The sequence below is a fragment of the Mus musculus genome, chromosome 19, assembly GCF_000001635.26.
Source record: "Mus musculus strain C57BL/6J chromosome 19, GRCm38.p6 C57BL/6J".
Classification (NCBI taxonomy): Eukaryota; Metazoa; Chordata; class Mammalia; order Rodentia; family Muridae; genus Mus; species Mus musculus.
In genome coordinates this window covers 4,860,955-4,886,145 of record NC_000085.6, presented here as the reverse complement: position 1 = coordinate 4,886,145, position 25,191 = coordinate 4,860,955, and the positions used below count along the sequence as shown (strand labels likewise).

Sequence of the window (25,191 nt, the reverse complement as noted above, 5' to 3'; positions counted from 1 at the left end):
TGACCCTCATCCTATGGAAGAGCAGTCGGTGCTCAACCACTGAGCCAGCTCTCCAGCCCCTGTAAAAATAGTTTAATGGAAAAGGAAGCCAGATGTGGTGGCTCACACCTCTAAACCCAGAATTCAGAACGTTGATGCAGGAATGTCAACGAAAGTTCAAAGCCATCTTGAGTTACATAGCTCCAGATCAGTTGGACCTGCTGTCTCCACCAAAATAGTTTTTTAGAGGAAGAACAAAGATGTTATGATTACAAATACAGCAAGCAGAAGAAGCTACAATGAGGGGCCATTGAGACAGCCCAGCAAGTAAAGATACCCACTGTCAAACCTGCTGACCTCAGTTCAATTCCAGGTCCCTCCACGTGGGAAAAAACAAGTTACCCTCTGACCTCCACACATGTGCTATGGTACAGGTATGCCTCTCCCACCAACACAAAAGGAAAATTAATCTTTAGAAAAATTTAGTGCTCTTTATGTGTGCTCAACAATCTCTGCCTAAATCCTTTATAGTAACATTAAAATATAAAAATAAATCTACTCAAAAGACATGAACAAGCCGGGCGTGGCAGCGCACCCCTTTAATCCCAGCACTCGGGAGGCAGAGGCAGGCGGATTTCTGAGTTCGAGGCCAGCCTGGTCTACAGAGTGAGTTCCAGGGCAGCCAGGGCTACACAGAGAAACACTGTCTTGGAAAAAAAAAACAACAAAAAACAAACAAACAAACAAACAAACAAACAAAAAGACATGATCTTTGTCAGAAAAAAAAAGCTTTATTGAAAATATTGAAGGCTGGCATGGTGGTGCACATATTTAATCTCATTGCTTAGGAGGCAGAGTTTGAGGCCAATCTGGTCTAAATAGTAATTTCTAGGCTAACCACAGCTACAAAGTGAGACCCTGTCTCAAAAGTAAAACTATTCATTGAGGAGATAAACCATGTTCGTGATCTGAAAGGTTGACTTCACAGACGCTTACTTTCTACAAGCTAACACGGTCTACTGGATCCCGCTTATTTCAAGGTGGGCTTTCATTGGTGAGATCTGAGGAGCTGATTCTCAGACTGGTATGGAAGAGCAAGGGCTCCTAGGGCGTGATTCCCACTACGTGGGGGGAGTGTACATGGGGTCGGGGTGAGGTAGGAAAATGACCAGTGGAAGAAAATAAAAAAGATTTGGTTAAGGTATATTCAGATCTCCATGTGGAAGAGAAAAAGAGGACCATATCACTACATGCAGTAATTTGGACACATCTCAGAAACAATATCTTGTTGCCAATGGTACCCACACATTACATGTCCATGCATACACCATGCTCTCTCTCTCGCTCTCTCTCTCTCTCTCTCACACACACACACACACACACACACAAACAAATGTTAAAATTACCCTTCATGAACTCTGGAGTGCTTGGAAGCTAGTTATTTTGGCCCTGATGTTCCTTTTTCACTTCAGCTGTGCAAAAGTAAAGCAGATTCAAAGACCAAAGACCAAAGACCAGGCCTCTCTGTGAAGGGTGTGCAAGGCCATCTACAGCCACAGCAGAGCCCCCAAGGGACACAGCCTGAGACTCCTGTGGTCTGGTCTCTCTGTCCAGGCCTAAGATTGGGTCCTTTTTAATTCTCTTTACAATAATAAATAGAATTTCATAATGAATTTATTTAATAAAACAATCTAGCTGGAAGGGTTCAAATCTAATCTCTTAGGCCAGTCATGGTGGCAAATGTCTTTCATCCTAGCACTCAGAAAGGAGAAGCCAGTGGACTTCCTTGAGTTTGAGGCCAGTAAGGTCTACATTTCTACCAGCAATCTTGTCACATGGCCTAGCAGGGCTTTTCTATTTCTTACAGAACAAAGATTCTAACTGTGGTCCCGCATACGGGTGAGCTGCTAGAGCTCCCTCACCCCCTGCTGTAGACATGTTTCTAGTGCTAATCTCTAGAGCACGTCTGGACTCTCCTTGCCTGGATCCCACCACACCCTTCCAGGGCCAGAGGTGGCAGAGCCCTGGCCCATTGGGATCTCAGGCCTTCTGTAGTCTCCAGGCCTGACATGGGACCTGGGAAACAGCAACCAAAACAACAAAGTGAGGTATAGGAACCCAGCAAAGATGGAGGAGGCCAAGAACCAGGTTGGCACTTTACTACCCTGCAGAGGGGCAGTCGGTCAGGCCAAGTAGCCCCCTTGCTAGACCATCCTCTGCCAAAAGGGCCAACTACAGAGATAGAAGAGCCCACATTGGGCAGGTTCAAAGAAGGAGCTAAAGCTGCCCACTACACACATGAAGGGGCAATCGGGCCTTCCTCCTGCGGCTGGCATGAAGCTAAAAAGTTCTCAGTTCGATCCTCTGCCCTGTTCAGTTCTGGCTCTACCTGGACTCAGGAAGTCACAAGACCCACATCACCTGGAGTCTGGAAAGAGATCCCATCTCCAGGCAAAGGAGAGGCTAGAAAAGGCCAGAACCAGACTAGGGCCCAGCGAGGCCCCAGGGCTGCCTGCAGGTTGTGGCAGGTGCCCAGGTCATAGCAGTGGTGACCCCGAGCCCACTCCCAGGTGGTCTGTCCCCGAAGCAGCAGCATCCCATGGAAAAGCAGCCCAGCACCACACAACAGTGCACCTGCCACACACGTGTCCACCACAAAGGCCAGGGCAAACTGGGCCAGAGACACTTTGCCTGTGGGGAGAAAACAGAAAGGGGCTCAGGGAATAGCAGTTGGCTGGCCTTCCCAAACCCCAATCCTGCTCTCCTCCCACCAAAGCCTCCATCCTGTAAACTCAGTTACTTAGTCACACCTGGGGTCCGGGTTACATGGGAAAGTACACCATTTACCATCCTGACCTTAGCAGGCAGCTAGTTCCTGCTCAATAATTCATTGACTTCCAGAGGCCATGAAACACTGTGTTAAGGGAAAGACTCGAGGCATGGAGGGCCGTGGGTTGTGGGATATGCTTGCTGTGAGCTGTCTTGAATGGGCAAACGCATGCACAGAAAGCACACTAATGATGGTTGGGGCTGAGGGAATCTAGGGAGCCATGACAGAGGCTCTCACTGGACACAGCATTTCTCTTTGGAGTGAGAATGTTCTGAAATTAGATAGTGGTGATGTCTGTACTAAATACAGACATCTAGTATATTTTGAAATATACTAAAACCTGCTGAGTTGTACACTTCCAACTGGCTAAAATGATGTGTTTTGTTATCAATAAGAGTTGTTGATCTGACGAAATGACGCATGCAGTAAACTGCTTGCCTTGCAAGCTCGAGGCTCTGATCCACAAGACCCACATAAAAATCTGGATGTGGTGACATAGGCCTGTGAATCCATCGATGACTGGATGGGAGGAGGACACCGGTGTATCTCTGGAGCCTGCTGGCTAGCTGGCCTGACCAATGAGATACTGCCTTAATCAGAAGGTGCCCAAGATTGTCTTCTGACCTTCACAAGTACATACATTCATACGCATGCACACATCCCCAGATCATGGCAGAAGTGCTGTGCAAAAAATACTAATAAGGGTAGAGAAAATAGACCGCACTATTTTGATAAGAGAGAGAGAACATCCCGTCCAGGGACTCTCCTAGGAGTCAGTGTCAAGGGTCTGGCAGATTGTTCCAGGTCTGTATGCACTGGACCCTGAAGGGAGGGGCTCCAAAAACAGCAGGAAGTGCCAGAGTGAGGGAAGAGGTGCCCTACACTCAAGTACAAGTTACCAAGCCTGTGGAGACCAGATGAAAGGAAGCCCAAAACAGAAACGAGAGATGGAAATATCAAAACCATGTAGATGATGCCAAGGGCAAACCAGTTAAGAATGTGGCACTGGAAGCATCTGAGCCCGAGATGCCCCTAAAGCAAGGAGAGAGCTGGGTTTATCTAGACAGTCCCTAAAGCAAGGAGAGAGCTGGGTTTATCTAGACAGCCTGGCTTGTGCCACCCCAGGAGGAAGGGCAGAGCGGAGACCAGGAGGATGAGCAAGAAAGCAGCTGTGAGCCTGCACACATCCTTTGAAAGGAGAAGGCAAATTAAGGAGGTGTAGGGGAACCCCCAAGAACACCAATGAAGAGAGCTGGGCACACGAACAGGAGTAGACAAACTAAGCAGAGGCCTCCAGCAAGGGGGACACCAGCTTTCCAAAGCCCCCCACCACCACCACCCCTGGGGGAGAGCTGAACACAGGAACATTGCTGTTGTTTTGTTTTTGAGACAAAAATAGCTCAGGCTCATCTTTAGCTCCTAGCTCCGTAATAACACAGATTACCTACAAATACTCAATGCCCCTGTCAACCTGGGTTTCATACGGAGAATAAGGTGAACCAGGGTGTGAACATGGCATCGTGCATATCTGACAGCCCTCAGCAGCCAGGTAGGGAGGCTGAGCTAGGATGCTGAGATGTTGGCAGGAGAAAGTGGACATGAAGGGCCCTGTGCTAGTTAAACCAGAGCAGTAAAGACAGACAGGCAAGGTAAAGAGTGACCTGACCCGTTCTGAGTGCTGACAAGAAGTAGGTGTGGATGTAAGAGCTGGGGAAATGAAACACAGGCCAAGAAATGGAAGCCAGAAGTGAGCACATGCCTGTAAGCCCAATATCTGGAGAGTTATGAAGCGGATTATGAGTTCAAGGCTAGCCTGGACTACACAGCAAGACTGTATAGGAAGGCAGGCGACAGGCAGGCAGGCAGGCAGGAAGGAGAGAGAGAAGAAAGGAAGAGAGGAAAATCCAAGCAAGCCTTCTGGACATGGGTAAGGCCGCTGGCAGTTGGTGCTTTTGGTGCAACAGATTCTGGGGTTGAGAGGCTGGGAGCCCAAGTCAGTGTCTGGGGACAGTGGGATAAGCTATGATAACTGCAGGAAAGCACCCAGCCTCAGAAAACACAGACCCACCAAGAAGAGCGCTTGTGCACGTGTGTGTGCGGTGGGGGTGGGGGTGGAGGTGGGGGCAGCATTTGGGACAGAGGTGGGATTCAATAGGATAAGGAGGCATGGTGATTTCTCAGAATGGCCAGGGAGATTGCAGAACAAGGTTAACAGGAACAGTGGAAAGGTCGGGAGAAGGATTCAGGAAACACGTCCAAAGTGTTCTGGCCAGAAGGGACAAAGAATACACAAATCCATGGGACTTTTACGGAGGTGTCAGAGGAAAGAGGAGTACTCACACCATCAGAAGCCAGCCAGTAACACAACCAAGTCTCCTCCCAATTTCCAAAGGAAAGGACTTCCCTGCCTGTAACTTTCACTGGCTCCCCTCGCCCCATCAAATCAGACCGGTATCTCTCCCCAGCATTCATGCCTTCTACCACCCAGTCCTGACCATCATTCTAGCCCTCATTCTCATGGTGCCTGTGAAACTGCGTTGGTTCCTTTCAGGGTTTGTGTACATGTAACGGCACTCATTCTCTGTGTTTAGAGTGGGGATATTTGGACCATTAGGTCCACCTCCCCTAATAACCTTCTAGCACCCCAACAACCCATGGGCTCTCAAATCAGCCTTCCCTCTTCTGTAGCAAGCCCTGGGGTCCTTCTTGACTCTGGGAGCCAGAACTCTGCTCTTGTCTTGGAGCACCGGGTAAAGTACAGTACTTAACACTCAACTAAGTGGCAGGCTTCCCTCTTTCCTTAAATGACCCTGGGACTGGGTCCCCAAAACATTGGCCAAGAGAACCAGCTAGACACCACACCTCCCATGGAAAGGGCCCTGCTCCCCAGTCCAGTGCAAGGGTCTCTGGCTCCCAAAAGGTTCAGAAAGCTCCCCACCTGTGAGTAGCATGAGCCAGGGCAACAGCAGGAGAGCCACTGTGTAGAGGGCTGAGTGGGCCTGCAGCAAGGCTGACAGGGCGGGGCCTAGCAGCACTGAGATGTGGAGCAGGACACCAGCAGAGTGAAGCAGGAGACACAGGAAGGGCCGGTAATTATGGAAGCCCACACAGCAGCCCAATAGGCGACAGTGATGGTCACGACGTAGGATGCACACACGGCAGGCAGAGCAGTGACCACTACGAGGTGGCACCTGGCTTTGGCACTGGTAACAGTAACTGCAGGGGGTGGGAGCAAGGACACAGGTCAGTGCCTCAGTAGCTCTCAGTGTCCCAGACCATGCCCAACCGCAGCCTCAGAGACCATCTTGGGAAAGCAGGAACAGTCCCTGTCTTCACCAGGCATCTCCAGCTAGTGGTTACTGCCTGTGACACACCTTCTGAAAAGCAAAGTTTGCAAAGGCCTGGCAGTACTTCCACCACTAACATCTTTCTCCCTCTCCACTCCAGTCGCTGACCTTGTGGTTCTGGAATATTCTGGGCATACTGTGGCTTCTGCCTTTTCTTGGTCTGCTTCCCTCTCCCAGAAACCAGTTCAAAATTTCCCAAGTGGCTGACTCCACCGCAAATGCCTGAGTGATGTCCACCTATTTATTTTTAGTTTTTAGTTGCAAGTGGACAAGTTAGTCTTAATATATTTGTGGATGCTATGGCTTTTTAGTAAAATGTAAATTAATTAATCAAGCTAATTAACCTAAAGCTAATCACCTAAAAGTCTTGTACTGAAAATTGACCATCTATTTAAAATTGAAACTTTATGCTGGAGAGATGGCTCAGTGGTTAAAGGCATTTGCTTCGCAGACTTGATGGCCTGTTCACTCTTCTGAACCCACGTGGTAGGAGAGAACAAACTCCCGAAAATTGTCCTCCGACCTCCACCTGTGTACCCCGGCATGCGCGCCTGGGACCGGACACACATCACACATACAGACACAAATAATAAAGATAACTTCTCGCCTCTTTTACCCTGCTCTGTTTTTTGTTTCTGTATCATTCTTGAGCATCTAGTTTACGCAATTTGCTTTTTTTTTATTGGCTTATTATTATCTTTATTATCTGCACCTTCCGCCACTGAAATCAACTCCAGGAGGTCGGGCATCTGTTTTCACTTGAGTCCTAGGAACAGTGGCTGCTCAATATCTGAATGAATAAGTAGCGGGTGCCAGGCTCTAAAGGAGTTCTATGGCTCTAACAACCCGGATGCTAACGTCATCTGGTTACTGACACCTCAAGTTCTGGGTCCTTTCTTGGTACCAGCGACCACCAGACCCCCTGCTTCTGCCCGCCGACTCCCGGAGCCCAACACTCACGCCCAGCCCTGTCCCAGGCCGCGGCCAGCCAGCATCACCCCCCGAATGCTGGGATCCGAGCGGAGGAAGAGCACCACGTTGCCCAGCAGATTGAGCAGCTGATAAGCAGCTAGCGCCAGTTGCAAGGCCCGGGCCAGTGGTCCCAGCGGGGGTGGCCCAGGCCCCAGCACCATCACGTAGGCCAGCTCCAGGACCACGACGGCGGCCCACAGCGCGGTGAGTACCAGTGGCATCCGCGCGGGCGCTCCTTCTGCGCCCCGAGCTGCCCAGGACTCCCCCATGGTCGGACCCACCGGCTTTCCGATCGCTGGGATCCCACTGCTTCCGCATTGGGGAGGGCCTAGCAGCGAACTGACGTCTCCTGCAACCAATAGGAGCTCCGCAGGGGGTGCGTTGCGCGCGCCAGACTTATAGGGAGGGGCCACAGATACGGAGAAGTGATTGGCTAACTGACCAGATGTTCGAAAATCTGATTGGTGATGCTGCCCAGGTGTCAAAAAGAAGCAGTCCGCCCAGCGTACTGCAGTAGCCGCCCCTGGTGTGGCTTGCTGCCACTCCATGAGGATTGAGTTGCAGCCCCCGGGGCGTCGGGGTTTCCCGGCTCAGCACATTCTCCCTACACTCCTCTACAGCCGCCCCGGTATTAATAGACCTGGCTGGCCCTATCATCTGGCCCTGAGCCTTTCCCCATGCTCGGGTGTCTCCATCACCCTAGAAAACTCCCCAAACAACTTGTTGACTTGCTGTTACAGACTGTGAAATAGAAATAGGGGTCTGTTTCTCGAGCGCAATGCTTAGGAGGGACAGACTCAGGTCCAAGGGGCAGCCTTTAGGATGCCTACAGCCACCACTTGGAATCCACTTAATAGATGAGGAAACAAAGTCCATGGCTGTCCCAAGATCACACAGCAAGTTAACCACAGAGCTAAAATGCGAACCCACTATCTAGGCCAGTAGTCATCCCAGCATCCCCCGCGATTCCGCAATCTTTGACTCCAGCACAATCTCTTCTCTGGTCCAGTTCCCAACCTCCCTCGCCCCCTATCTGGCCCCACCCACGTACCCCATATTTAGTACGAACCCGATCTGGGGGCTGGACCGGGCCCTACTTAACCCGGCCTGAGTGTGCAGGAGCTCGCCCAGTGAAGCAGAGCGGAGCCAAGAGCCTGAGCAAGATGATGATGGTTATGCAGCCCGAGGGTCTGGGGGCCGGGGAGGGGCCCTTCTCTGGCGGTGGGGGCGGCGAGTACATGGAACAGGAGGAGGACTGGGACCGCGACTTGCTGTTGGACCCGGCCTGGGAGAAACAGCAGCGGAAAGTGAGTGCTCACCCATTTCCCAAAGGCAAAAACTGAGGCTGGGAGGCCAGGCAGTTCTTCTCGGGCATCTGGGCAGTTCAAGGTCAGAGCCTGGCTGTAATCTAGAGTGCAGCTCCCCAAACCAGGCTCTGCCCACCAGCTATATGCTGTCCTCAAAGATCAGAAGAGTTCTCATAGGGATTTAGGATATCAAGGACACCGTGGAGTCCCTCAGTGACTCCCCAATAACTTTAAGCCCACTGCCCCTCTTGTGTTGGTGAAAGTGGATTTTGGACAAGGTCCAAGAGACCCAACTCATTCTTGGATGGGAGGTGAGGGGTTCTCAGAAAGTTATGTTCCTTTAGTCTCCAGTTAAGTATCCCTAGACCCCATCCTGAGGAGAACATGCCAGACACACAACCAGTGGATTTGGGGTGTAGGAGAGAACAGCTGTCTCATATTCTTTCCCATCCTCTACTCTGTCTTCTGCTATGGGTGGATCCCTCTACTGGCTTGACAATGGAGGAAATTGAGGCCCAGAAAAGGGCACAGATAGGCAGGCAGCCTGTTGTGTACTGAGGAAGAAAAGAATGCCCCCATCTGAGGGTCTTTGTTCCTTGCCTCACCCCACTCTTTCCCAAGATTCCCCTCCCTGTCTAGAAGCCCTGAGTCTGCTGAAAAGGCCAGAAGGTCAGGAGGAGGGGAGCCCCGGCTCCCCTTACCAGTAACCTAACCCAGGCTCCCACATGGACACTTGTGCTGAGGCAGCGCCTTTGTGGGAGCTCAAGAGGGCCATGAGGGCAGCCATTGCCCAGGCTCAGCCTTGCAGGGCACTGCCCCCTCCTTCCCTGGATCATTTCACCCCTGGCTACCAAGAGGAGGGAGCAGGACACCTGGGTTCCCTGAAGAGAAAATGATTCCATCCGAACTGAGGAATTTTTGGGGTTCTGAAGGCCAGGCTTAGGGTGAGCACCATGAAGCCATGGAACCTGCCTTTTGCCAATTGTGCGTGCTTTTAGGAAAGTAGAGGGCATTGCAGACCTGAGAACCCCAGAATTTACAAGCAGATCGTTTCCGCTGTGTTAGATGACAGGAGCTGACTGCGGGGGGGGGGGGGGGGGGTGAGAAGCCTGAGCTGAATGGAATGAGGCCTGGGATGATCCACCCTCCCCCCCAGCCCCCTCCCCCTCCCCCTGCACCTGTCTCCAAGCATGGCTGTGGTCCCTGAGTTCCTGCAATCCCCGGGTGATGTCATCCCTGCCCCTGGCTCCAGCTGCCCTTTGCTCCTCAACAGCCCTCCCCCTCTCCCTCCCCCTCCCAGATCACAGTCTGTGTGTTCCCACCACAACAGCTGGCAGTCTCTTTCTTGCCTTTGTCATCTAAAGTATCAGAACCATCCTTTCATTCCAATTTCTAGCCACCCATGTCCATCAACGATCTCCACCACCAACCCAAGTCCACCATTAATCCATCAACAGAACGGGGCAGATGCTCTGAAAACCAGTTAGCATGCCCTGTGTGTGGGTGGACATGTGCGTTTTCTTCCCTCGGTCCGCTTTGTTTATCTCAAAGCTGTAACATCCTGTGGTACAGCAGGTACCACCCTGCCCCATCCATCCCTGCTCCTGCATTCATCTTCACTTACCAGTGACTCCAATATCTATGGTTCCCAGCTTCGGAACATTCTGTTCTCCCCTGATACCAGAGTCCACTGTGGTTGACAGTATTAAAAAAAATTGGTTCATAAACATTTCTAGGCATTTTTAAAAGGTCTCACGTAACCCAAGATGGTCTTGAATTCTGATCCCCAGCCTCCACTTTAAAAAAAAAATTATGGGATTTCCTCACTTTATTTTATGTATGTTTTGCCTGCATATATGTATGTGCCTTACTTCCATGTGTGGTGCCTGCGGAGGTCAGAATAGGGTATCAGATTCCCTGGACCTGGAGTTACGGGTGGTAATGAGACGTCAAACAGATGTGGGGAATTGAACCCGGGTCTTCTGCAAGAGCACAAGTGCTCTTAATCACATAGCAACTCTCCAGGTCTTTCTCTCCTTTCTAAGTGGAGGGTGCAGATATGCACTCCCACATCAAGCTGTAAGTGGTGCTAGGAGTCAAGCCCGGGGCTGCTGCTTCTTTTTTTAAGATTTTATTTATTTTATATATATGATAAGTACACTGTAGCTGTAGCATCAGATCCTGATAAAGATGGTTGTGAGCTACCATGTGGTTGCTGGGATTTGAACTCAGGACCTTTGGTAGAGCAATCAGTGCTCTTAACCACTGAGCCATCTCTCCTCTACCAACCCAGCTACATCGCAGAACTCCCACTAAAGATTTATTTTTATCTATGTGTATATACATGGGAGCCCACGGAGAGAGAAGAGGATGTCAGATCTCTGGAGTTGGAGTTACAGCAGTTCTAAGCCTCCTGACATGGGTGCTGGGAATCCAAGCTGGGTTCTTCGCAAGAGCAACCAGTAATCTTACCACTGAGCAATCTTACCCCCGCTCAAGTCCCATAAGTAGGCCATAGGAAGTGTGGCAGAAGGAAACAAAGACAAACCCCACCTCCTCATTCCCACTCCCATCTCTCTCTACCCCTTGTATCCATCCCACCTCCTTATTTTTCCCTTCTGCTCTGACAACCATCGTCCCTGCTCTGCAACCAGAGTGAGCCTTTATTTATTTATTTTTTATTTAAAAAAATTTTTTTTTGGTTTTTTGAGACAGGGTTTTTCTGTGTAGCCCCAGCTGTCCTGGAACTCACTCTGTAGACCAGGCTGGCCTCGAACTCAGAAATCCACCTGCCTCTGCCTCCCAAGTGCTGGGATTAAAGGCATGTGCCACCACTGCCCAGCCAGAGTGAGCTTTTAAATGTACCATTCTAGACTACATTTGGGAAACAAAAGCAGGCAGATCTCTGTCAATTGGCTTGTTCTACATAAAGAGTTCCAGAATAGCCAGAGCTGCATGGAAAGGCTTGTCTCAAAAATAATTAATTAAGTTCTGGTGCCTCCCTCTTGCCTGAAGCTTTGCCAACTCTCTGTAGTTCTCAGGATCAAGTTCAAACTCCCCAGCTTAGCACCCAGGATCATGCATGACCTGGCCCCTGCCAACCCTCCGGTCTGTCTCTCACCACTGATAGCCCAACACCCCCAGCTTCATTCCAGCAGTGCCACAGTGCAGTCCCATAAACAGAACAACTGTTTTCACTACACACTTCCCCTGTGTCTGCCCTGCCTGGCATGCCCTTGTCTGCCCTTCCTGGGCCTGCACAAGCTCCTGCTCTTCCATCACTGCTCTGATCCAATGTGAGCCTACATCAAGAAAATTCCACCTAGTGAGACACCTCAGGTTTTCCTCCTCCACCTCAGGTTCCTCTGCATGTCTCTGTCAGTACACCTCAGAGACCAACATGGCTCTGGTTGGCTGTGAACCCCTTCAGGACAGGGCTACATCTTATTGAAACTTGCATTTGAGACCTAGGATGTAGCTCAGTTCCTAATAAAGTTTTGACTTAGTTTAGCTTGAGTGAAGACCTAGCTTGGATCCCTAGCATCAGATAAACTGGGTATGGTGGTGCAGGTCTGTCATCCCAGGACTCAGGAGGTCAGAAGTTCATTGTCACTGCTGGCTACCCATTAAGTTAAAAAATATATGAAACCCTGGGATACATAAGTCTCTGTCTTAAAAAACAAAAAACTCGGGGGCTGGTGAGATGGCTCAGTGGGTAAGAGCACCCAACTGCTCTTCTGAAGGTCTGGAGTTCAAATCCCAGCAACCACATGGTGGCTCACAACCATCCGTAACGAAATCTGACTCCCTCTTCTGGAGTGTCTGAAGACAGCGACAGTGTACTTACATATAATAAATAAATAAATAAATAAAATCTTAAAAAAACAAAAACAAAAAACAAAAAACTCATGTTCCCCCCACCCCCAGTTACCTACCCCCCTACCATTTGTAGACCCAGGGCACTCAGACTCCAGCAGTGGAAGCAACTGCAGTAACTATGAATGCAGTCTCTTGTGCTTGGACCCTATTACTAAGGACCCACTTATACACCCCCTGTAACAGAAGCTCACCAAGTTCCCTTAGCAACCACAGCTGTCCAGTATTTATAGCATCCTCTTTGACTCCAGCTCCCAGCACACCTGGAAATCTGGCTGAGGAGAGAATTCCAATTGGCTTCTAGGGCACCTCTCAGGAGCATCTGTTCTCTGACTTCCAGGACACTTCCAGGCCAGAGGAAGAATGGCCAGAGACATTATAGAGTCTGACTCCCCCGCCCCTTACTTGGACGAATACGGAAACCTAAGGACAGAGAGATCAAGGGGTAGCCTTAGATCATGGAGAGAGATGGCAGCTGGGATTGGAGGATCCAGTTAGTGGTAGTGCTCAGGGTCTGAAGACCTGGTAGGTTGGCAAGTACATGTGTAGTCATAGAACACCCCCATTCCCGACAGACGCAGGTGTACCCCAGTTCCCCTTGTCTCAGGTGGAAGCTGAGGCTGGTTGTTGTGAATTGCAGTACCTGGCAGGCATCAACAGGCCACTTCTTTGAGACCCTGTGGGGATAATCATTCTGAAACAACAATAGACTGTTGATCATTGGTGCAATGCTTTTCCCTCCAGAGTCTCCCTGGCAGGTGATTCCCACTTCTCATCAAGATGCAGTTCCCCTGAGTATCTCTCAGTTTAGAGACCGATCTCTACGCTGCCTGAACCTTGAATGCCACACTTGGAAGTGTGTTAATGTTTCCTAGTCCCATCTCCAGTGATTAAGATTAGATAAAGTTGGAGTGCTGACACAAGAAGGTCCCAAATCCAGACTGGTACCCACAGAGGCCCCAGGGCCATTTCTCTTTTCTCCAGAAACTAAAACTCCAGGAGGGAAAGGAGTGAAGATTACGTAGAATCCAGAGGCTGAACCAGGATTTACATTCAGGGCCTTGGGTTCTAAGACCTATCCTAGCGGAGGAGCTAGGCCTGTGTGTACCAGACTCAGTCCCAGGCATCCCTGTCCCTAGAGCCAGTCCTACAGTCCAATCACTGTCCTCTGCCTTTAGACCTTCACTGCCTGGTGCAACTCACATCTGCGCAAGGCAGGCACGCAGATCGAGAACATTGAAGAGGACTTCCGCAATGGCCTGAAGCTCATGCTGCTCCTGGAGGTCATTTCCGGTGAGGGCCGGCATACACTGTGGTCAGGGGAATCGGAGACCTATGGGAATGGTGGCAGCAGAGTGCTGGGAGAGTCTTGTATTGGAAAAGGGACAGCTTGGGAACAACAAATACTCTACTACTGAGGTACATCCCGGGCTCCCTCTCATGACCTTTGACCCTTTCCACTCCTTTTATACTCAGGAGAGAGGCTGCCTAGGCCCGACAAAGGCAAGATGCGCTTCCACAAAATCGCCAATGTCAATAAAGCCCTAGACTTCATTGCCAGCAAAGGAGTTAAGCTAGTGTCCATCGGTGCTGAAGGTGAGGAGGGGACAAGAGGCAAGGACTCAGGGGAGTCAAGAGGTTTCTTTTACCTACAAGAAACAGTGGAGATAATTATTCCTGTCTGTCAGAAGCAAATGTACCAAAAATGCTAGCCCAGCACCTGGTACTTAGCAGGTGTCCAACAAATCATCCTAAAATATCACTAGCTGACTGCCGTGTGCTTCTTAGGCATCACTAGCTGTCTGCCGTGTGCTTCTTAGGCATCACTAGCTGACTGCCGTGTGCTTCTTAGGTATTTACCTACTAGCTACCCGGTCTTGGGAGGGACACAAGGGCCGGGAGGCTGAGCCAGAGGATTGTGAACCAAGGCCTGGACACAAAGGTCTGGAGTCCAACCCTGACCTCTCTCCCTGGCAGAAATTGTTGACGGGAACCTGAAGATGACCCTGGGCATGATCTGGACCATCATCCTCCGCTTTGCCATTCAGGACATCTCTGTAGAAGGTGAGGAGAGGAGGAGCCACATGGAGAGGGCCAGCTCAGACTCTTTCCCACTTCCCAGCTAACACCTCTGTCTCTTCGCCACCCAGAGACCTCAGCCAAAGAAGGCTTGCTTCTCTGGTGTCAGCGGAAAACAGCACCGTACCGCAATGTCAACGTACAGAACTTCCATACCAGGTCTGTTTGATGGCCTCCAGGGGACACAAGTGAGGGTGTAGACTGGCCCCACCCCAAACCTCAGCAGTTGGCAGGGGCTCTGGTTCAGTTCTTGAACAGCCTCTGAAACAAGGACTCAGGATCTATGGAAGTGAATGAGACGGAATAAAGGGGTTGCAGAACACTTCCGGGGCAAGGAGCAGTTGTGACATCCCTGGAAATATATTTCAGCCAGAGAAGATAGGGAGAGCCTACACATCTAGAAATTGGTCTAGTGTAGGCCCTAGGAATGGGAAGGGATCACGAAGACCTGGGAGAAGCTGGCAATGGGCGCAAAGGACTTTGGACTTGACTGCTTCTCACAGAAAAGGCTTGTCCTGCAGAAGTACTTCTAGGATGGGGGTGGGACATGGCCTCAGCCTGAACCAGGGCCTGTCAACCCTTTCTCTCTGTCCAGCTGGAAGGATGGCCTGGCCCTCTGTGCTCTCATCCACCGTCACCGGCCAGACCTCATTGACTATGCCAAGCTTCGCAAGGTGGGCCGGGCCTCTATAACTCACAGACCCAACTCTGCAGTCTCTGCCTTCAGCTGACCTTTCACCGTTCCCCCTCATGCCTATCTAGGATGACCCAATTGGAAACCTGAACACTGCCTTCGAGGTGGCAGAGAAATACCTGGACATTCCTAAGATGCTGGATGCAGAAGGTAGGTCAATGAATGAGAGCAGCCTTAAGTACTCCCTTGATCCGGTCCAACCTTCACATAGTCGCCTACTCTCCCCTCCTCTATGATATTTACTCCTGCCTCCTACTCTATCCCCTTCTTTCTTTTCAAGGTCTTATGTTTTTTTAGACAGAACCTCATGTAGCTCAGGTTGGCCTTGAACTCCTGACTTTACTGCCTCTACTATACCCAAGTGCTGGAATTATAGACATGTGCTACAGTGTTTCCTGCCATCATTCCTCTTCTCCATGAGCTTTCCATTACACTCTCCTCTGCCTTCCTTCTCCTGGCTTTCCTCTATGGAAGGGATTCACTCTGTCATATATCCAAGCTCCCTGATTATCCAGAATAACATTGGTTCCCATGACTGGAAGCTTCTCTGGGGCACAGTCTGCCTGTGGATCCTGGGTCCACGCAATGTCCAATCAATGAAGCATCAAATATTTTCTGAGCAATTGCTGCATGGTACCCTGGATGCCTGTGTACCATGGAGAACTGCTTTCTGTTGTGTGTAATTTTAAAAACATGCTTCTGTCTTTCCTGGGAGTTTGTCCTGACCTCTGGCCTCTCCTGGTTCCCGGGAAAGCCAGGAGCTGGGAGCTGCTGTCCCCTCACTTACCAGCTCCTTTTCTTTTGTTCTTCATGGCTAGCTCCATTAGCCACACTCCCCACTTGCCATCTGTGGCCCGGCTACTGTTTCTACCTGTCTTTGCTTTGCAGAATGAAAAACACTCAGACAGCTTTATTATCCTTGAACTTGACAGATAACACAACTGCTGGGCACAGAATCTCCTGCCCTAACCTTATCAGCTAGCCAATATCAGCCATCCACTAGTGGCGGAGGCTGCCAGTTCTAGCTACCCCAAGATGTTACATGGTTGGTGGGTGCTCCTTGTTCTAAAGCCTGGTCAAAAAAGCCCTTTCTCTTTCCTCGGGTCTCCTCTTCCTCTTGGGACCTGGAAGTCCTACCTTTACCCTTCACCCAGCAATTGGCTCCCACCTTCTTTATTGACCAAATCAAGAACCAATTAGGGAACCAGACTTAGTATCAGCTTCTCCCCCTACAGCTTTCAACCCCCACCCCCACCCCAAGGAAACCATAAGACTTAGAGAAAAGACAGAGACTAAGTTGCAGACTGGCTGGGAGCACCAGGCAGTGTGCACAGATCCCTCAGGAGGGCCTCAGTGGCTGCACACTCATGAATGATCTCACACCAGGACCTGGGGTAATCTTAGAGTTTCCCATCATTCTGTCATTCTGAGGATATTCTCTGCATGGAGGGGAATCTTCAGTTCATTCCCCACTCTGGCTTTGGTCAAAACACACATTACAAGGGAAGAGTTGAAGATGTAGCTAAGTAGTAGAGCACTTACCTATCATGAGAAAAGCCCTGGGTTTGATTCCCAGTGCCCCAAAACAAACAAACACCACTTTTCTGTCCTCCCCCAGATATCGTGAACACCCCCAAACCAGATGAGAAAGCCATCATGACCTATGTTTCCTGCTTCTACCATGCGTTTGCTGGGGCTGAGCAGGTAAAGGAAAACCTCATGGCTGCCTCACAGAGGGCATTGCTGCCTATGTAGGGGCTGATGGCCCAACCTTGGTGTTAGCCCAACATTTGGAGGTGCCAAGGCAAATAAGTGTGGGGGGGCTACTGTCTCCGTTTTAGACAATGAGTTTTCAGGGAGCTGGGGCTGGGGCTGGGGGTGGGGCTGGGGGTGGGGCTGGGGGTGGCAGAAGCCTTTGTCCTGAGAGCTTCTTCTTACCTTAAAGATGTCCTTCTCGGGCTGGTGAGATGGCTCAGTTGGTAAGAGCACCCGACTGCTCTTCCAAAGGTCCGAAGTTCAAATCCCAGCAACCACATGGTGGCTCACAACCATCCGTAATGAGATCTGACTTCTGGAGTGTTTGAAGGCAGCTACAGTGTACTTACATATAATAAAAAAAAAAAAAAAAAAAAAAAAAGATGTCCTTCTCAGTTTGTTCATGGGCCAGGCTTTTAAGGGCTTTACTGAGAGGGAGGAAGGTTGGGGTGTCCAGGGTAGCTTGTCCTAAGCCCTCTTGTGCTCTCTACCTCAGGCAGAGACTGCTGCCAACAGGATCTGCAAGGTCTTAGCTGTGAACCAGGAAAATGAGAAGCTGATGGAGGAGTATGAGAAACTGGCCAGTGAGGTGAGGCTGGGGCCGGAGGGCCCCTTCCCACTGTGCGCCTCACCTGTCCCTTACTGTATGCCTCACCTCTCCCCACTGATCCTCCCAACTCCTCTCACCTCTGACATGAGTCTGCAGAGCCCCCTTCTGGCTTTTCTCTGGCCTGCCTCCTTACCATCTCCTGCCCTCTGTCAACCAAAACTCACCTGGTCATTGCTCATTTGTTCATTGACTGGTCCCTTCCTTCCCTTGTATTTAGGCAGCCATAAGGCCTTTGTCTCCATGCCAAACTATGTTGGCCCCTGGACTCAGAGATTGTCCTGGAAGAGTGCTTCTCTAGACTATGGGAAACCCTGGATTCAAATCCCAATCTCCCTCTCTCTCTCTCTCTCTCTCTCTCTCCCTCCCTCCCTCCATCCCTCCCTCCCTCCCTCCCTCTCTCTCTTCCTCTCTCTCTCTCTCTCTCTCTCTTACTCACACACACACACACACACACACACACACACACACACACACACACACATCCTATTCCTTCTCTGACTAGTAAGGACAGAGTACCCTGTTCTGTGCTCTATAGTTTTGAAAGTTCCTTCCATGTATTTGAGACCCGACCCTATGGCCACCATCTATGTGTGGAGTGGAGATGGGTGGATGAGGTCAGCTCAGAACTCTCTGCCTTGCTCTGATCCTGGCAGCTGTTGGAGTGGATCCGCCGCACTGTCCCATGGCTAGAGAACCGCGTGGGCGAACCCAGCATGAGTGCCATGCAGCGCAAGCTGGAGGACTTCCGAGACTATCGACGCCTGCACAAGCCTCCCCGTGTGCAGGAGAAGTGCCAGCTGGAGATCAACTTCAACACGCTGCAGACCAAGTTGCGCCTGAGCCACCGACCCGCTTTCATGCCCTCCGAGGGCAAGCTGGTTTCGGTGAGCTCGGCTGGGCATGAGGGTGCTCTAGCTTTGCCCATATGTCCTGGGTGACCTTGGGTTCTGGATTCCCATCTGCATAACGGGTGAACCGTGATGGAGGCCACCTTTGTTTTCCACTCAGGACATAGCCAATGCGTGGCGGGGACTGGAGCAGGTAGAGAAGGGCTATGAGGATTGGCTGCTTTCGGAGATCAGGCGTCTGCAGAGGCTTCAGCACCTGGCTGAGAAGTTCCAACAGAAGGCTTCCCTGCATGAAGCTTGGACCCGGGGTAGGTACAGTTCATGGGGCAAAATGCACAGGACATGGGCAGATGCTCTGCGGGAAACTGGAGACAAAATGTTCTCCCCCCAACTCTCACTTCAGAAATTGCCTTGCTACATAATTAGTGCTAACTAGCTTGGAATTCCTTATGTAGACCAGGCAGAGTCACCTGCCTCTGCCTCCTGAGTGCTGGGATTAAGGACATGAGCTACTGGACCTGGCTGGAGATGAGATTTTTCATTCCATCCTGACTTGTTGCTATGCAATCCATCCGGGCTCCTCTTGGGACTAGTTTTGTTATCTATAAACTTAACCTCCCTCGTCCCAGGCTCTGGTCCTCTGTACTTTTGACTAATTTGTTGCTTAGCTTCTGTATATGAAACAGGTGTCCAAAGATAACCCTGTCCCTAATCTCAACATCAGTGCTGTATTCTAAGTATATTGATACAGACTACTGCAGGAGTCAAATATATCGCTCCCCATAACGTTATCCACTCTGGAGTCTGTCAGTCCTACAAAAGGATGAGGACTGGAGGAAGGGCTCAGTAGTTAAGAGCTTGACTGCTCTTGCAAAAGACCTGGATTCAATGGCCAGCACCCAGATGGTCGCTCACAGCCATGTGTAACTCCAGTTCCAGGACATCCAGAACACTCTTCCTGTGCACCAGACGTGTACGTGTTGTGTATATATATATATATATATATATATATATAATGTATAGACAAAACACTCATAAACATAAAAACAAATGTTAAAAAGAACGACTCCGGGCTGGTGAGATGGTTCAGTGGGTAAGAGCACCGACTGCTCTTCCAAAGGTCCTGAGTTCAAATCCCAGCAACCACATGGTGGCTCACAACCACCCATAATGAGATCTGATACCCTCTTCTGTTGCGTTTGAAGACAGCTACAGTGAACTTATACAATAAATAAATCTTGGCCGGAGCAAGTGGGGTTGACTAGAGCAAGCAGAGGTCCTAAGATCAATTCCCAACAATCACATGAAGGCTCACAACCATCTGTACAACTAAAGTGTGTACTCATATACATAAAATAAATAAATCTTTAAAAAAAAAAAAGAACAACTCCTTAAGGACCAGTCTGCTCAGCTAAAACATTCATGATGATTGTGGCATAGGGAATAACAGTAGTTTGGACATTTTTTGTTGTTGTTTTCGAGGCAGGGTTTCTCTGTGTAGCCCTGGCTGTCCTGGAACTCACTCTGTAGACCAGGCTGGCCTCGAACTCAGAAATCCGCCTGCCTCTGCTCCCAAGTGCTGGGATTAAAGGCGTGCGCCACCACGCTCAGCAAGCTTGGACATTTTTATAAGAACTTCTGAAGTTATGGTGCCACACTTGTTTAACCCCAACATGGGGATACAGAAGGAGGCAGATCTTTTGAGTTTGAGGCCAGCCTGGTCTATATAGAGAGTTTCAGGACAACCAGTAGAGAGACCCTGTCTCAAAAACAAATAAAAAGAGAAGTTCTGAAATTTACAGCTTAGGTGACCCTGGGACAATCTCTGAACATTTATACCTGCCACCTTCTGCAAAATGAAGGAGCCTCTAAGGAAGGCTCACCACTGTTGCTGATGCTGCTCTTTATTTGTAAAACTATAGTAATTATCACTTATAAAACAATGTCACAGGGGCTGTAATGTGAAAGGTGTGTAAACGAAGCCAGATCAGAAGACAGAGGGCTTCACAGAGGAATGGAGTAGTTCAAAGGCGGGGTACCCGGTGATGGCAGAGGCTGGCCGATCTCGAGTTCGAGGTCAGGCTGATCAAAATAGCAAGTTCCAGTACTCCAGGACTACATAGAGAGACCCAGTCTCAAACCAACCAGCCAAGCAAGCAAAGAAACAAACAACAACAACAACAAAAAAAAACCATACACTAACAACAAAAGGGGGGGGCTCAATATCAAGAAATTCCTTGTAGCAAAGGTCATCCTAGCCGGTGCTGGGTCAGGGAATACTTAACATCATCGGTAAGCAAAGCAAAAGATCAGGCTGGCACCTTAGGGTGTGCTGGGAAACCCAACACTCCAGCTGTGGCGGCCTCTGGGTGGCAGGACCCTGTTTTCTCCCCGAGCAGGCAAAGAGGAAATGTTAAACCAGCACGACTACGAGTCAGCCTCGCTGCAGGAGGTGCGTGCGCTCTTGCGACGTCATGAGGCCTTTGAGAGCGACCTGGCTGCGCACCAAGACCGGGTGGAACACATCGCGGCCCTGGCCCAGGAACTCAAGTAGGCGTGGCCAGAGACCCTGCCCCACCCCCTCCTCATTGAGCCCCGCCCTACTTCTCCCTCAGACCCTTGGTAAACAAGTGGTTGCATCCTCTTTCCTTTCCTCTCACACCATTACTGTGCCCTTCTTGAAACGCCATCCCCAGCCCTTTACCCACTCTGCTGCCTGTACTCCACTGTCCCCATGCCATGGGGAAACCTGTCACCCACAACCTGGAAACCCTGTCCACCGCAGGATATTAGCCTACCACCCCAGTCAGCCTTGGCCTCACCAACCACAACCTCCAGTTTCCCTTCTCCCACAACCCTGCTTCTGAAACAGCAGGTGCCACACTGGGACAGCTCCAGGGACTGGAGCTGAGGATTCTGAGTGCCGGTCTTCCTGAAGGAACACACTGAGAGAGCCCAGGAAGAATAGCTCCTCTGCCCCATGCTTGCTCTGGCTACCTAGCCCCATAACTCCTGTACCCTTACCCTGCCTTGGGTCCCACCAGGGTCTGACTCTACACTCTACACTCTACACTTTTGTCCCGTCAGTGAGCTCGACTACCATGAGGCAGCCTCCGTGAACAGCCGCTGCCAAGCCATCTGTGACCAGTGGGATAACTTGGGTACACTGACCCAGAAGAGGAGGGACGCACTAGAGGTGGGCAGGAGGGCCAGGGAGCTGAGGGCAAGGTGATAAGGCCAGCAAGCTGGGAAGGATCTGATCCATGGTCCCTCTGGCCTCTAGAGGATGGAGAAGCTCCTGGAGACCATTGACCAGCTGCAGCTGGAGTTTGCTCGGCGGGCAGCCCCCTTCAATAACTGGCTGGATGGGGCTATTGAGGACCTGCAGGATGTGTGGCTCGTGCACTCTGTGGAGGAGACCCAGGTGAGTGAAGGCATTAGGGAAAAGTTTGGGAGGCACTGGATGTGATGAGAGGAAAACTGGTCTCACATTTCATCAACCAAACCTTTGTGTTCCCGGATAATAGAAATAGGAAGCAGGAGGAAACCACCCAGTTATAGAGTGCTGGGTGAGAGGCAAAAGGCATAGGGTTTTGGACGAGTCCTGAACCAACTACTAGGTGTTCTAGCTCCGTGTTCTGTCCCTGTGGCCTGTGATAAATGGGTATACTGGCTGATTCTTCCTGTTCCCCCAGAGCCTGCTAACAGCACACGAACAGTTCAAGGCAACGTTGCCCGAGGCTGATCGAGAGCGAGGCGCCATCCTGGGCATCCAAGGAGAGATCCAGAAGATTTGCCAAACATACGGACTACGGCCAAAGTCCGGCAACCCCTACATCACCCTCAGTTCGCAGGACATCAACAATAAGTGGGATACAGTGAGTGTAACCAGCAGCCCTGCGTGGTCCCCACTTGTTCTCGCACATTTGATTCAATGAGGCCTCTGATGTCCCAAGATATGGGGAGTAACTATAGCCCACTCCCATCCATCTGGGGCCTGCCATAGATAACACGTGGCACTCATAAGCCTCCAACATCATTCCTCTATCAGGACTGACAGGCATATAGAAAGAATATTGTTTGCGTACCATCCACAAACCCACCTATTTGTCACTGGTCCCCATTTTACAGATGAGGAACCTGAAGCCTATAAATATAAAGCCATTTCCCTCAGAGTTTACCCACATATCCCATTTTGACTCATGAGAATAATAACTGAGGTTTGAGGGCCTGAAGGACATCTTGCCTCAGCACCATCTTCTGGCCCCCACAGTTGGCTATGATATGACCACTCTCCTTCCCAGGTCAGAAAGCTGGTACCCAGCCGTGACCAGACACTGCAGGAGGAGCTGGCCCGGCAGCAGGTGAACGAGAGGCTCCGGCGACAGTTTGCAGCCCAGGCTAATGCCATAGGACCCTGGATCCAGGGAAAAGTGGAGGTAAGGGCTGGGAGAGCTGGGCCAACACAGGGATTGGCATGAGGGCTGGCCCACAGGGAGGTGAGAGTGCTTATTCTTCTTGGGTACCCTTGCAGGAAGTAGGACGGCTGGCAGCTGGGCTGGCCGGCTCTCTGGAGGAGCAGATGGCAGGTCTGCGGCAGCAGGAACAGAACATCATCAATTACAAGAGCAACATCGACCGGCTGGAGGGTGACCACCAGCTGCTGCAGGAGAGCCTAGTCTTTGACAACAAGCACACAGTCTACAGCATGGAGGTAGGGTCTCACCCTTGGGAAAAAGGGAAGGGAAGCCTGGCCTGATGACAGCTGGAGAGAGCCTGTGTGTCCCAGGAGGGTCGCCAATTCAGCCTGGCAACCATTTGTAATGTCCCTCTGGCAATCTGGCTATCCCGCAGTGGAAAGTGACTTGTCTAGTCTAGGTGTGGTGATGCACATCTCTTATGCCGTCACTTGAGATGCTTGAGGATCAGGAGGTCAAGGTCATTCTTAGCTATGTAGCAAGTTCAAGGTCAGCTTGGACTTTATGGTGCAAGAAAGGAAAGAGAGAAGGAGAAAAGAGACATGTTCAAAGTCACAAAGCATTCTAAACTCAGGATTGGCCATGCTGAACAGTCAATACTTAAAAAAAAAAAAAAAAAGTCTAGAGTCTCTTAAGGGAACCTTAGGTAGGGTTAAGAGGTCCAATAAGGGGGAGGATTTGCCCAGGGCCACACAGTGAATTAAGAATACAGTTAACTAGACAGCCAGGTATGGTTGTGCGTATTTTTAATCACAGCATTTGAGATGCAAAGGCAGGTGGATCTCCGTGAGTTTGAGGCTAGCCTGATCTACATAGAGGGTCTCAGGACAGCCAGGGCTACATAGAGACCCTGACCCGAGACCTGGCTACTCCCTGACTGCCCTGTCTCTCACTTTCCAGCACATTCGTGTGGGCTGGGAGCAGTTGCTCACCTCCATTGCCCGCACCATCAATGAGGTCGAGAACCAGGTACTGACCCGAGATGCCAAGGGCCTGAGCCAGGAGCAGCTCAACGAATTCCGCGCCTCCTTCAACCACTTTGACCGGGTCGGTGGGGGCTAACTCCTGTGGGCTGACAGACTTGAGGGCGGGTGGGATTTGGAGACCAGACCTGATATCCATTTGCCCTTGACAGAAGCGGAATGGGATGATGGAGCCCGACGACTTCCGAGCTTGTCTCATCTCCATGGGTTACGATCTGGTGAGTGCCATGGCCACTTCAGAAGCATCGTCAGGTCCCCTCCCTCTGCCTGGCCGCCTCCTCACACAAATTACCTTTTCTGCTCATCACACTCACGCAAAGGCTATCTAAGATACTGAGAGGTAAATTAACTAGTCCAGTGTGACCTTAGCTTGGACCATTTTTCCCCCTCTAAGAAACAATGCTAAGTTGCAAAATATCTGAACCATGAAGCAAGAGAGGGAATTGCCACAGGCAAATGGCTACTTCTTTCTGCCTAGCATGAAGGACTCCCTAAAGCCAAACTGAATGTTGTCTTGGGAAGAGAATATCTTGTCACTGGGGTGATATAAGCCAAGTATGAAAAATCCCCAGGAGGGGACATGAGGAGCAAGACCTCTTTCCTTTAGCATGTATGGACACAGTGCCTGATGTCTATCTCTGCAGGGAGAAGTGGAGTTTGCTCGAATCATGACCATGGTGGACCCCAATGCAGCTGGGGTTGTGACCTTCCAAGCCTTCATTGACTTCATGACCCGAGAGACTGCCGAGACAGACACGGCTGAACAAGTGGTAGCCTCCTTCAAAATCCTGGCAGGAGACAAGGTGAATCTCACTCGGTGGAGGGGCTGCAAGGCTAGGACATGACCCAAGACCCATGGTCCCTTAATGTCTCCTCTTTTCTAGAACTACATTACCCCAGAGGAGCTGCGGAGAGAGCTCCCAGCCGAGCAGGCTGAGTACTGCATCCGTCGGATGGCGCCCTACAAGGGATCTGGGGCTCCATCTGGAGCTCTGGACTACGTGGCTTTCTCTAGTGCCCTCTATGGAGAGAGTGACCTCTGACATTCTCCGTGGAAAAGGAGAGGGGGCACTTCCTGTGGTGGATTCAGCTGTCCCTCAGGGCCAGGCCTTCAGGTCATCCAGTGCCATGCTTCTGAATAAAGATCAGGCTGTGGGCCTCTCCCATCTGTTTTTGTTTTGTTTTTGTTGTTGTTTTAGATTTATTTTATATGAGTATATTATCACTGTCTTATCACTGTCTTCAGACACACCAGAAGAGGGCATTGGATCCCATTACCAATGGATGTGAGCCACCATGTGATTGATGGGAATTGAACTCCTCAGGACCTCTGGAAAAGCACTCAGCTTTTGGTTCTTAAGGGGAACCTGAGCCCTGGAGGTCCTTGGTGGGCCGTCTACCCCACCCTGACCCACCAGGGATCCCTAAGGACC

General features: G+C 50.6%; 2 protein-coding genes across 4 annotated transcripts; one reads left to right on the top strand and one right to left on the bottom strand.

The window, feature by feature from the left end:
• Positions 1–748: 748 nt before the first annotated feature.
• Zdhhc24 (zinc finger, DHHC domain containing 24) lies at positions 749–7,478 on the bottom strand. 3 transcript variants are annotated; one of them, NM_027476.3, is made up of 3 exons: positions 7,117–7,478; positions 5,748–6,025; positions 749–2,670 (listed from the first exon to the last, which is right to left on the bottom strand). In NM_027476.3, the coding sequence occupies exons 1-3, from the start codon at positions 7,395–7,397 to the stop codon at positions 2,375–2,377; spliced, it is 855 nt and encodes a 284-aa protein (NP_081752.2). In that variant the 5' UTR covers positions 7,398–7,478; the 3' UTR covers positions 749–2,374. The 3 variants fall into 3 exon arrangements, with proteins under 3 accessions (NP_081752.2, NP_001161988.1, NP_001161989.1); NM_001168516.1 differs by having other exon boundaries at positions 7,410–7,478; NM_001168517.1 differs by having other exon boundaries at positions 7,341–7,456.
• Positions 7,479–8,236: 758 nt separating this feature from the next.
• Actn3 (actinin alpha 3) lies at positions 8,237–24,930 on the top strand. Its single transcript, NM_013456.2, has 21 exons — positions 8,237–8,435; positions 13,490–13,604; positions 13,788–13,907; positions 14,289–14,375; positions 14,462–14,549; positions 14,986–15,064; positions 15,153–15,234; positions 16,703–16,788; positions 17,336–17,428; positions 18,103–18,333; positions 18,458–18,605; positions 20,697–20,847; positions 21,385–21,493; positions 21,581–21,721; positions 21,993–22,175; positions 22,602–22,736; positions 22,832–23,011; positions 23,676–23,822; positions 23,911–23,976; positions 24,403–24,561; positions 24,643–24,930. The coding sequence occupies exons 1-21, from the start codon at positions 8,292–8,294 to the stop codon at positions 24,799–24,801; spliced, it is 2,703 nt and encodes a 900-aa protein (NP_038484.1). The 5' UTR covers positions 8,237–8,291; the 3' UTR covers positions 24,802–24,930.
• The last annotated feature ends 261 nt before the right edge of the window (positions 24,931–25,191 follow it).

What these genes read in the sequence shown, in the direction of transcription:
- Zdhhc24 (NM_027476.3), bottom strand. Translation starts at nt 7,397, where the DNA reads ATGGGGGAGTCCTGGGCAGCTCGGGGCGCAGAAGGAGCGCCCGCGCGG. An exon ending in GGCCTGGGACAGGGCTGGGC is followed by an intron (nt 6,026 to 7,116) that starts GTGAGTGTTGGG and finishes CACCCCCTGCAG; the next exon opens with TTACTGTTACCAGTGCCAAA. An exon ending in CTGGCTCATGCTACTCACAG is followed by an intron (nt 2,671 to 5,747) that starts GTGGGGAGCTTT and finishes TTCTCCCCACAG; the next exon opens with GCAAAGTGTCTCTGGCCCAG.
- Actn3 (NM_013456.2), top strand. Translation starts at nt 8,292, where the DNA reads ATGATGATGGTTATGCAGCCCGAGGGTCTGGGGGCCGGGGAGGGGCCC. An exon ending in CGTTTGCTGGGGCTGAGCAG is followed by an intron (nt 16,789 to 17,335) that starts GTAAAGGAAAAC and finishes TCTCTACCTCAG; the next exon opens with GCAGAGACTGCTGCCAACAG. An exon ending in GCATGAAGCTTGGACCCGGG is followed by an intron (nt 18,606 to 20,696) that starts GTAGGTACAGTT and finishes CTCCCCGAGCAG; the next exon opens with GCAAAGAGGAAATGTTAAAC.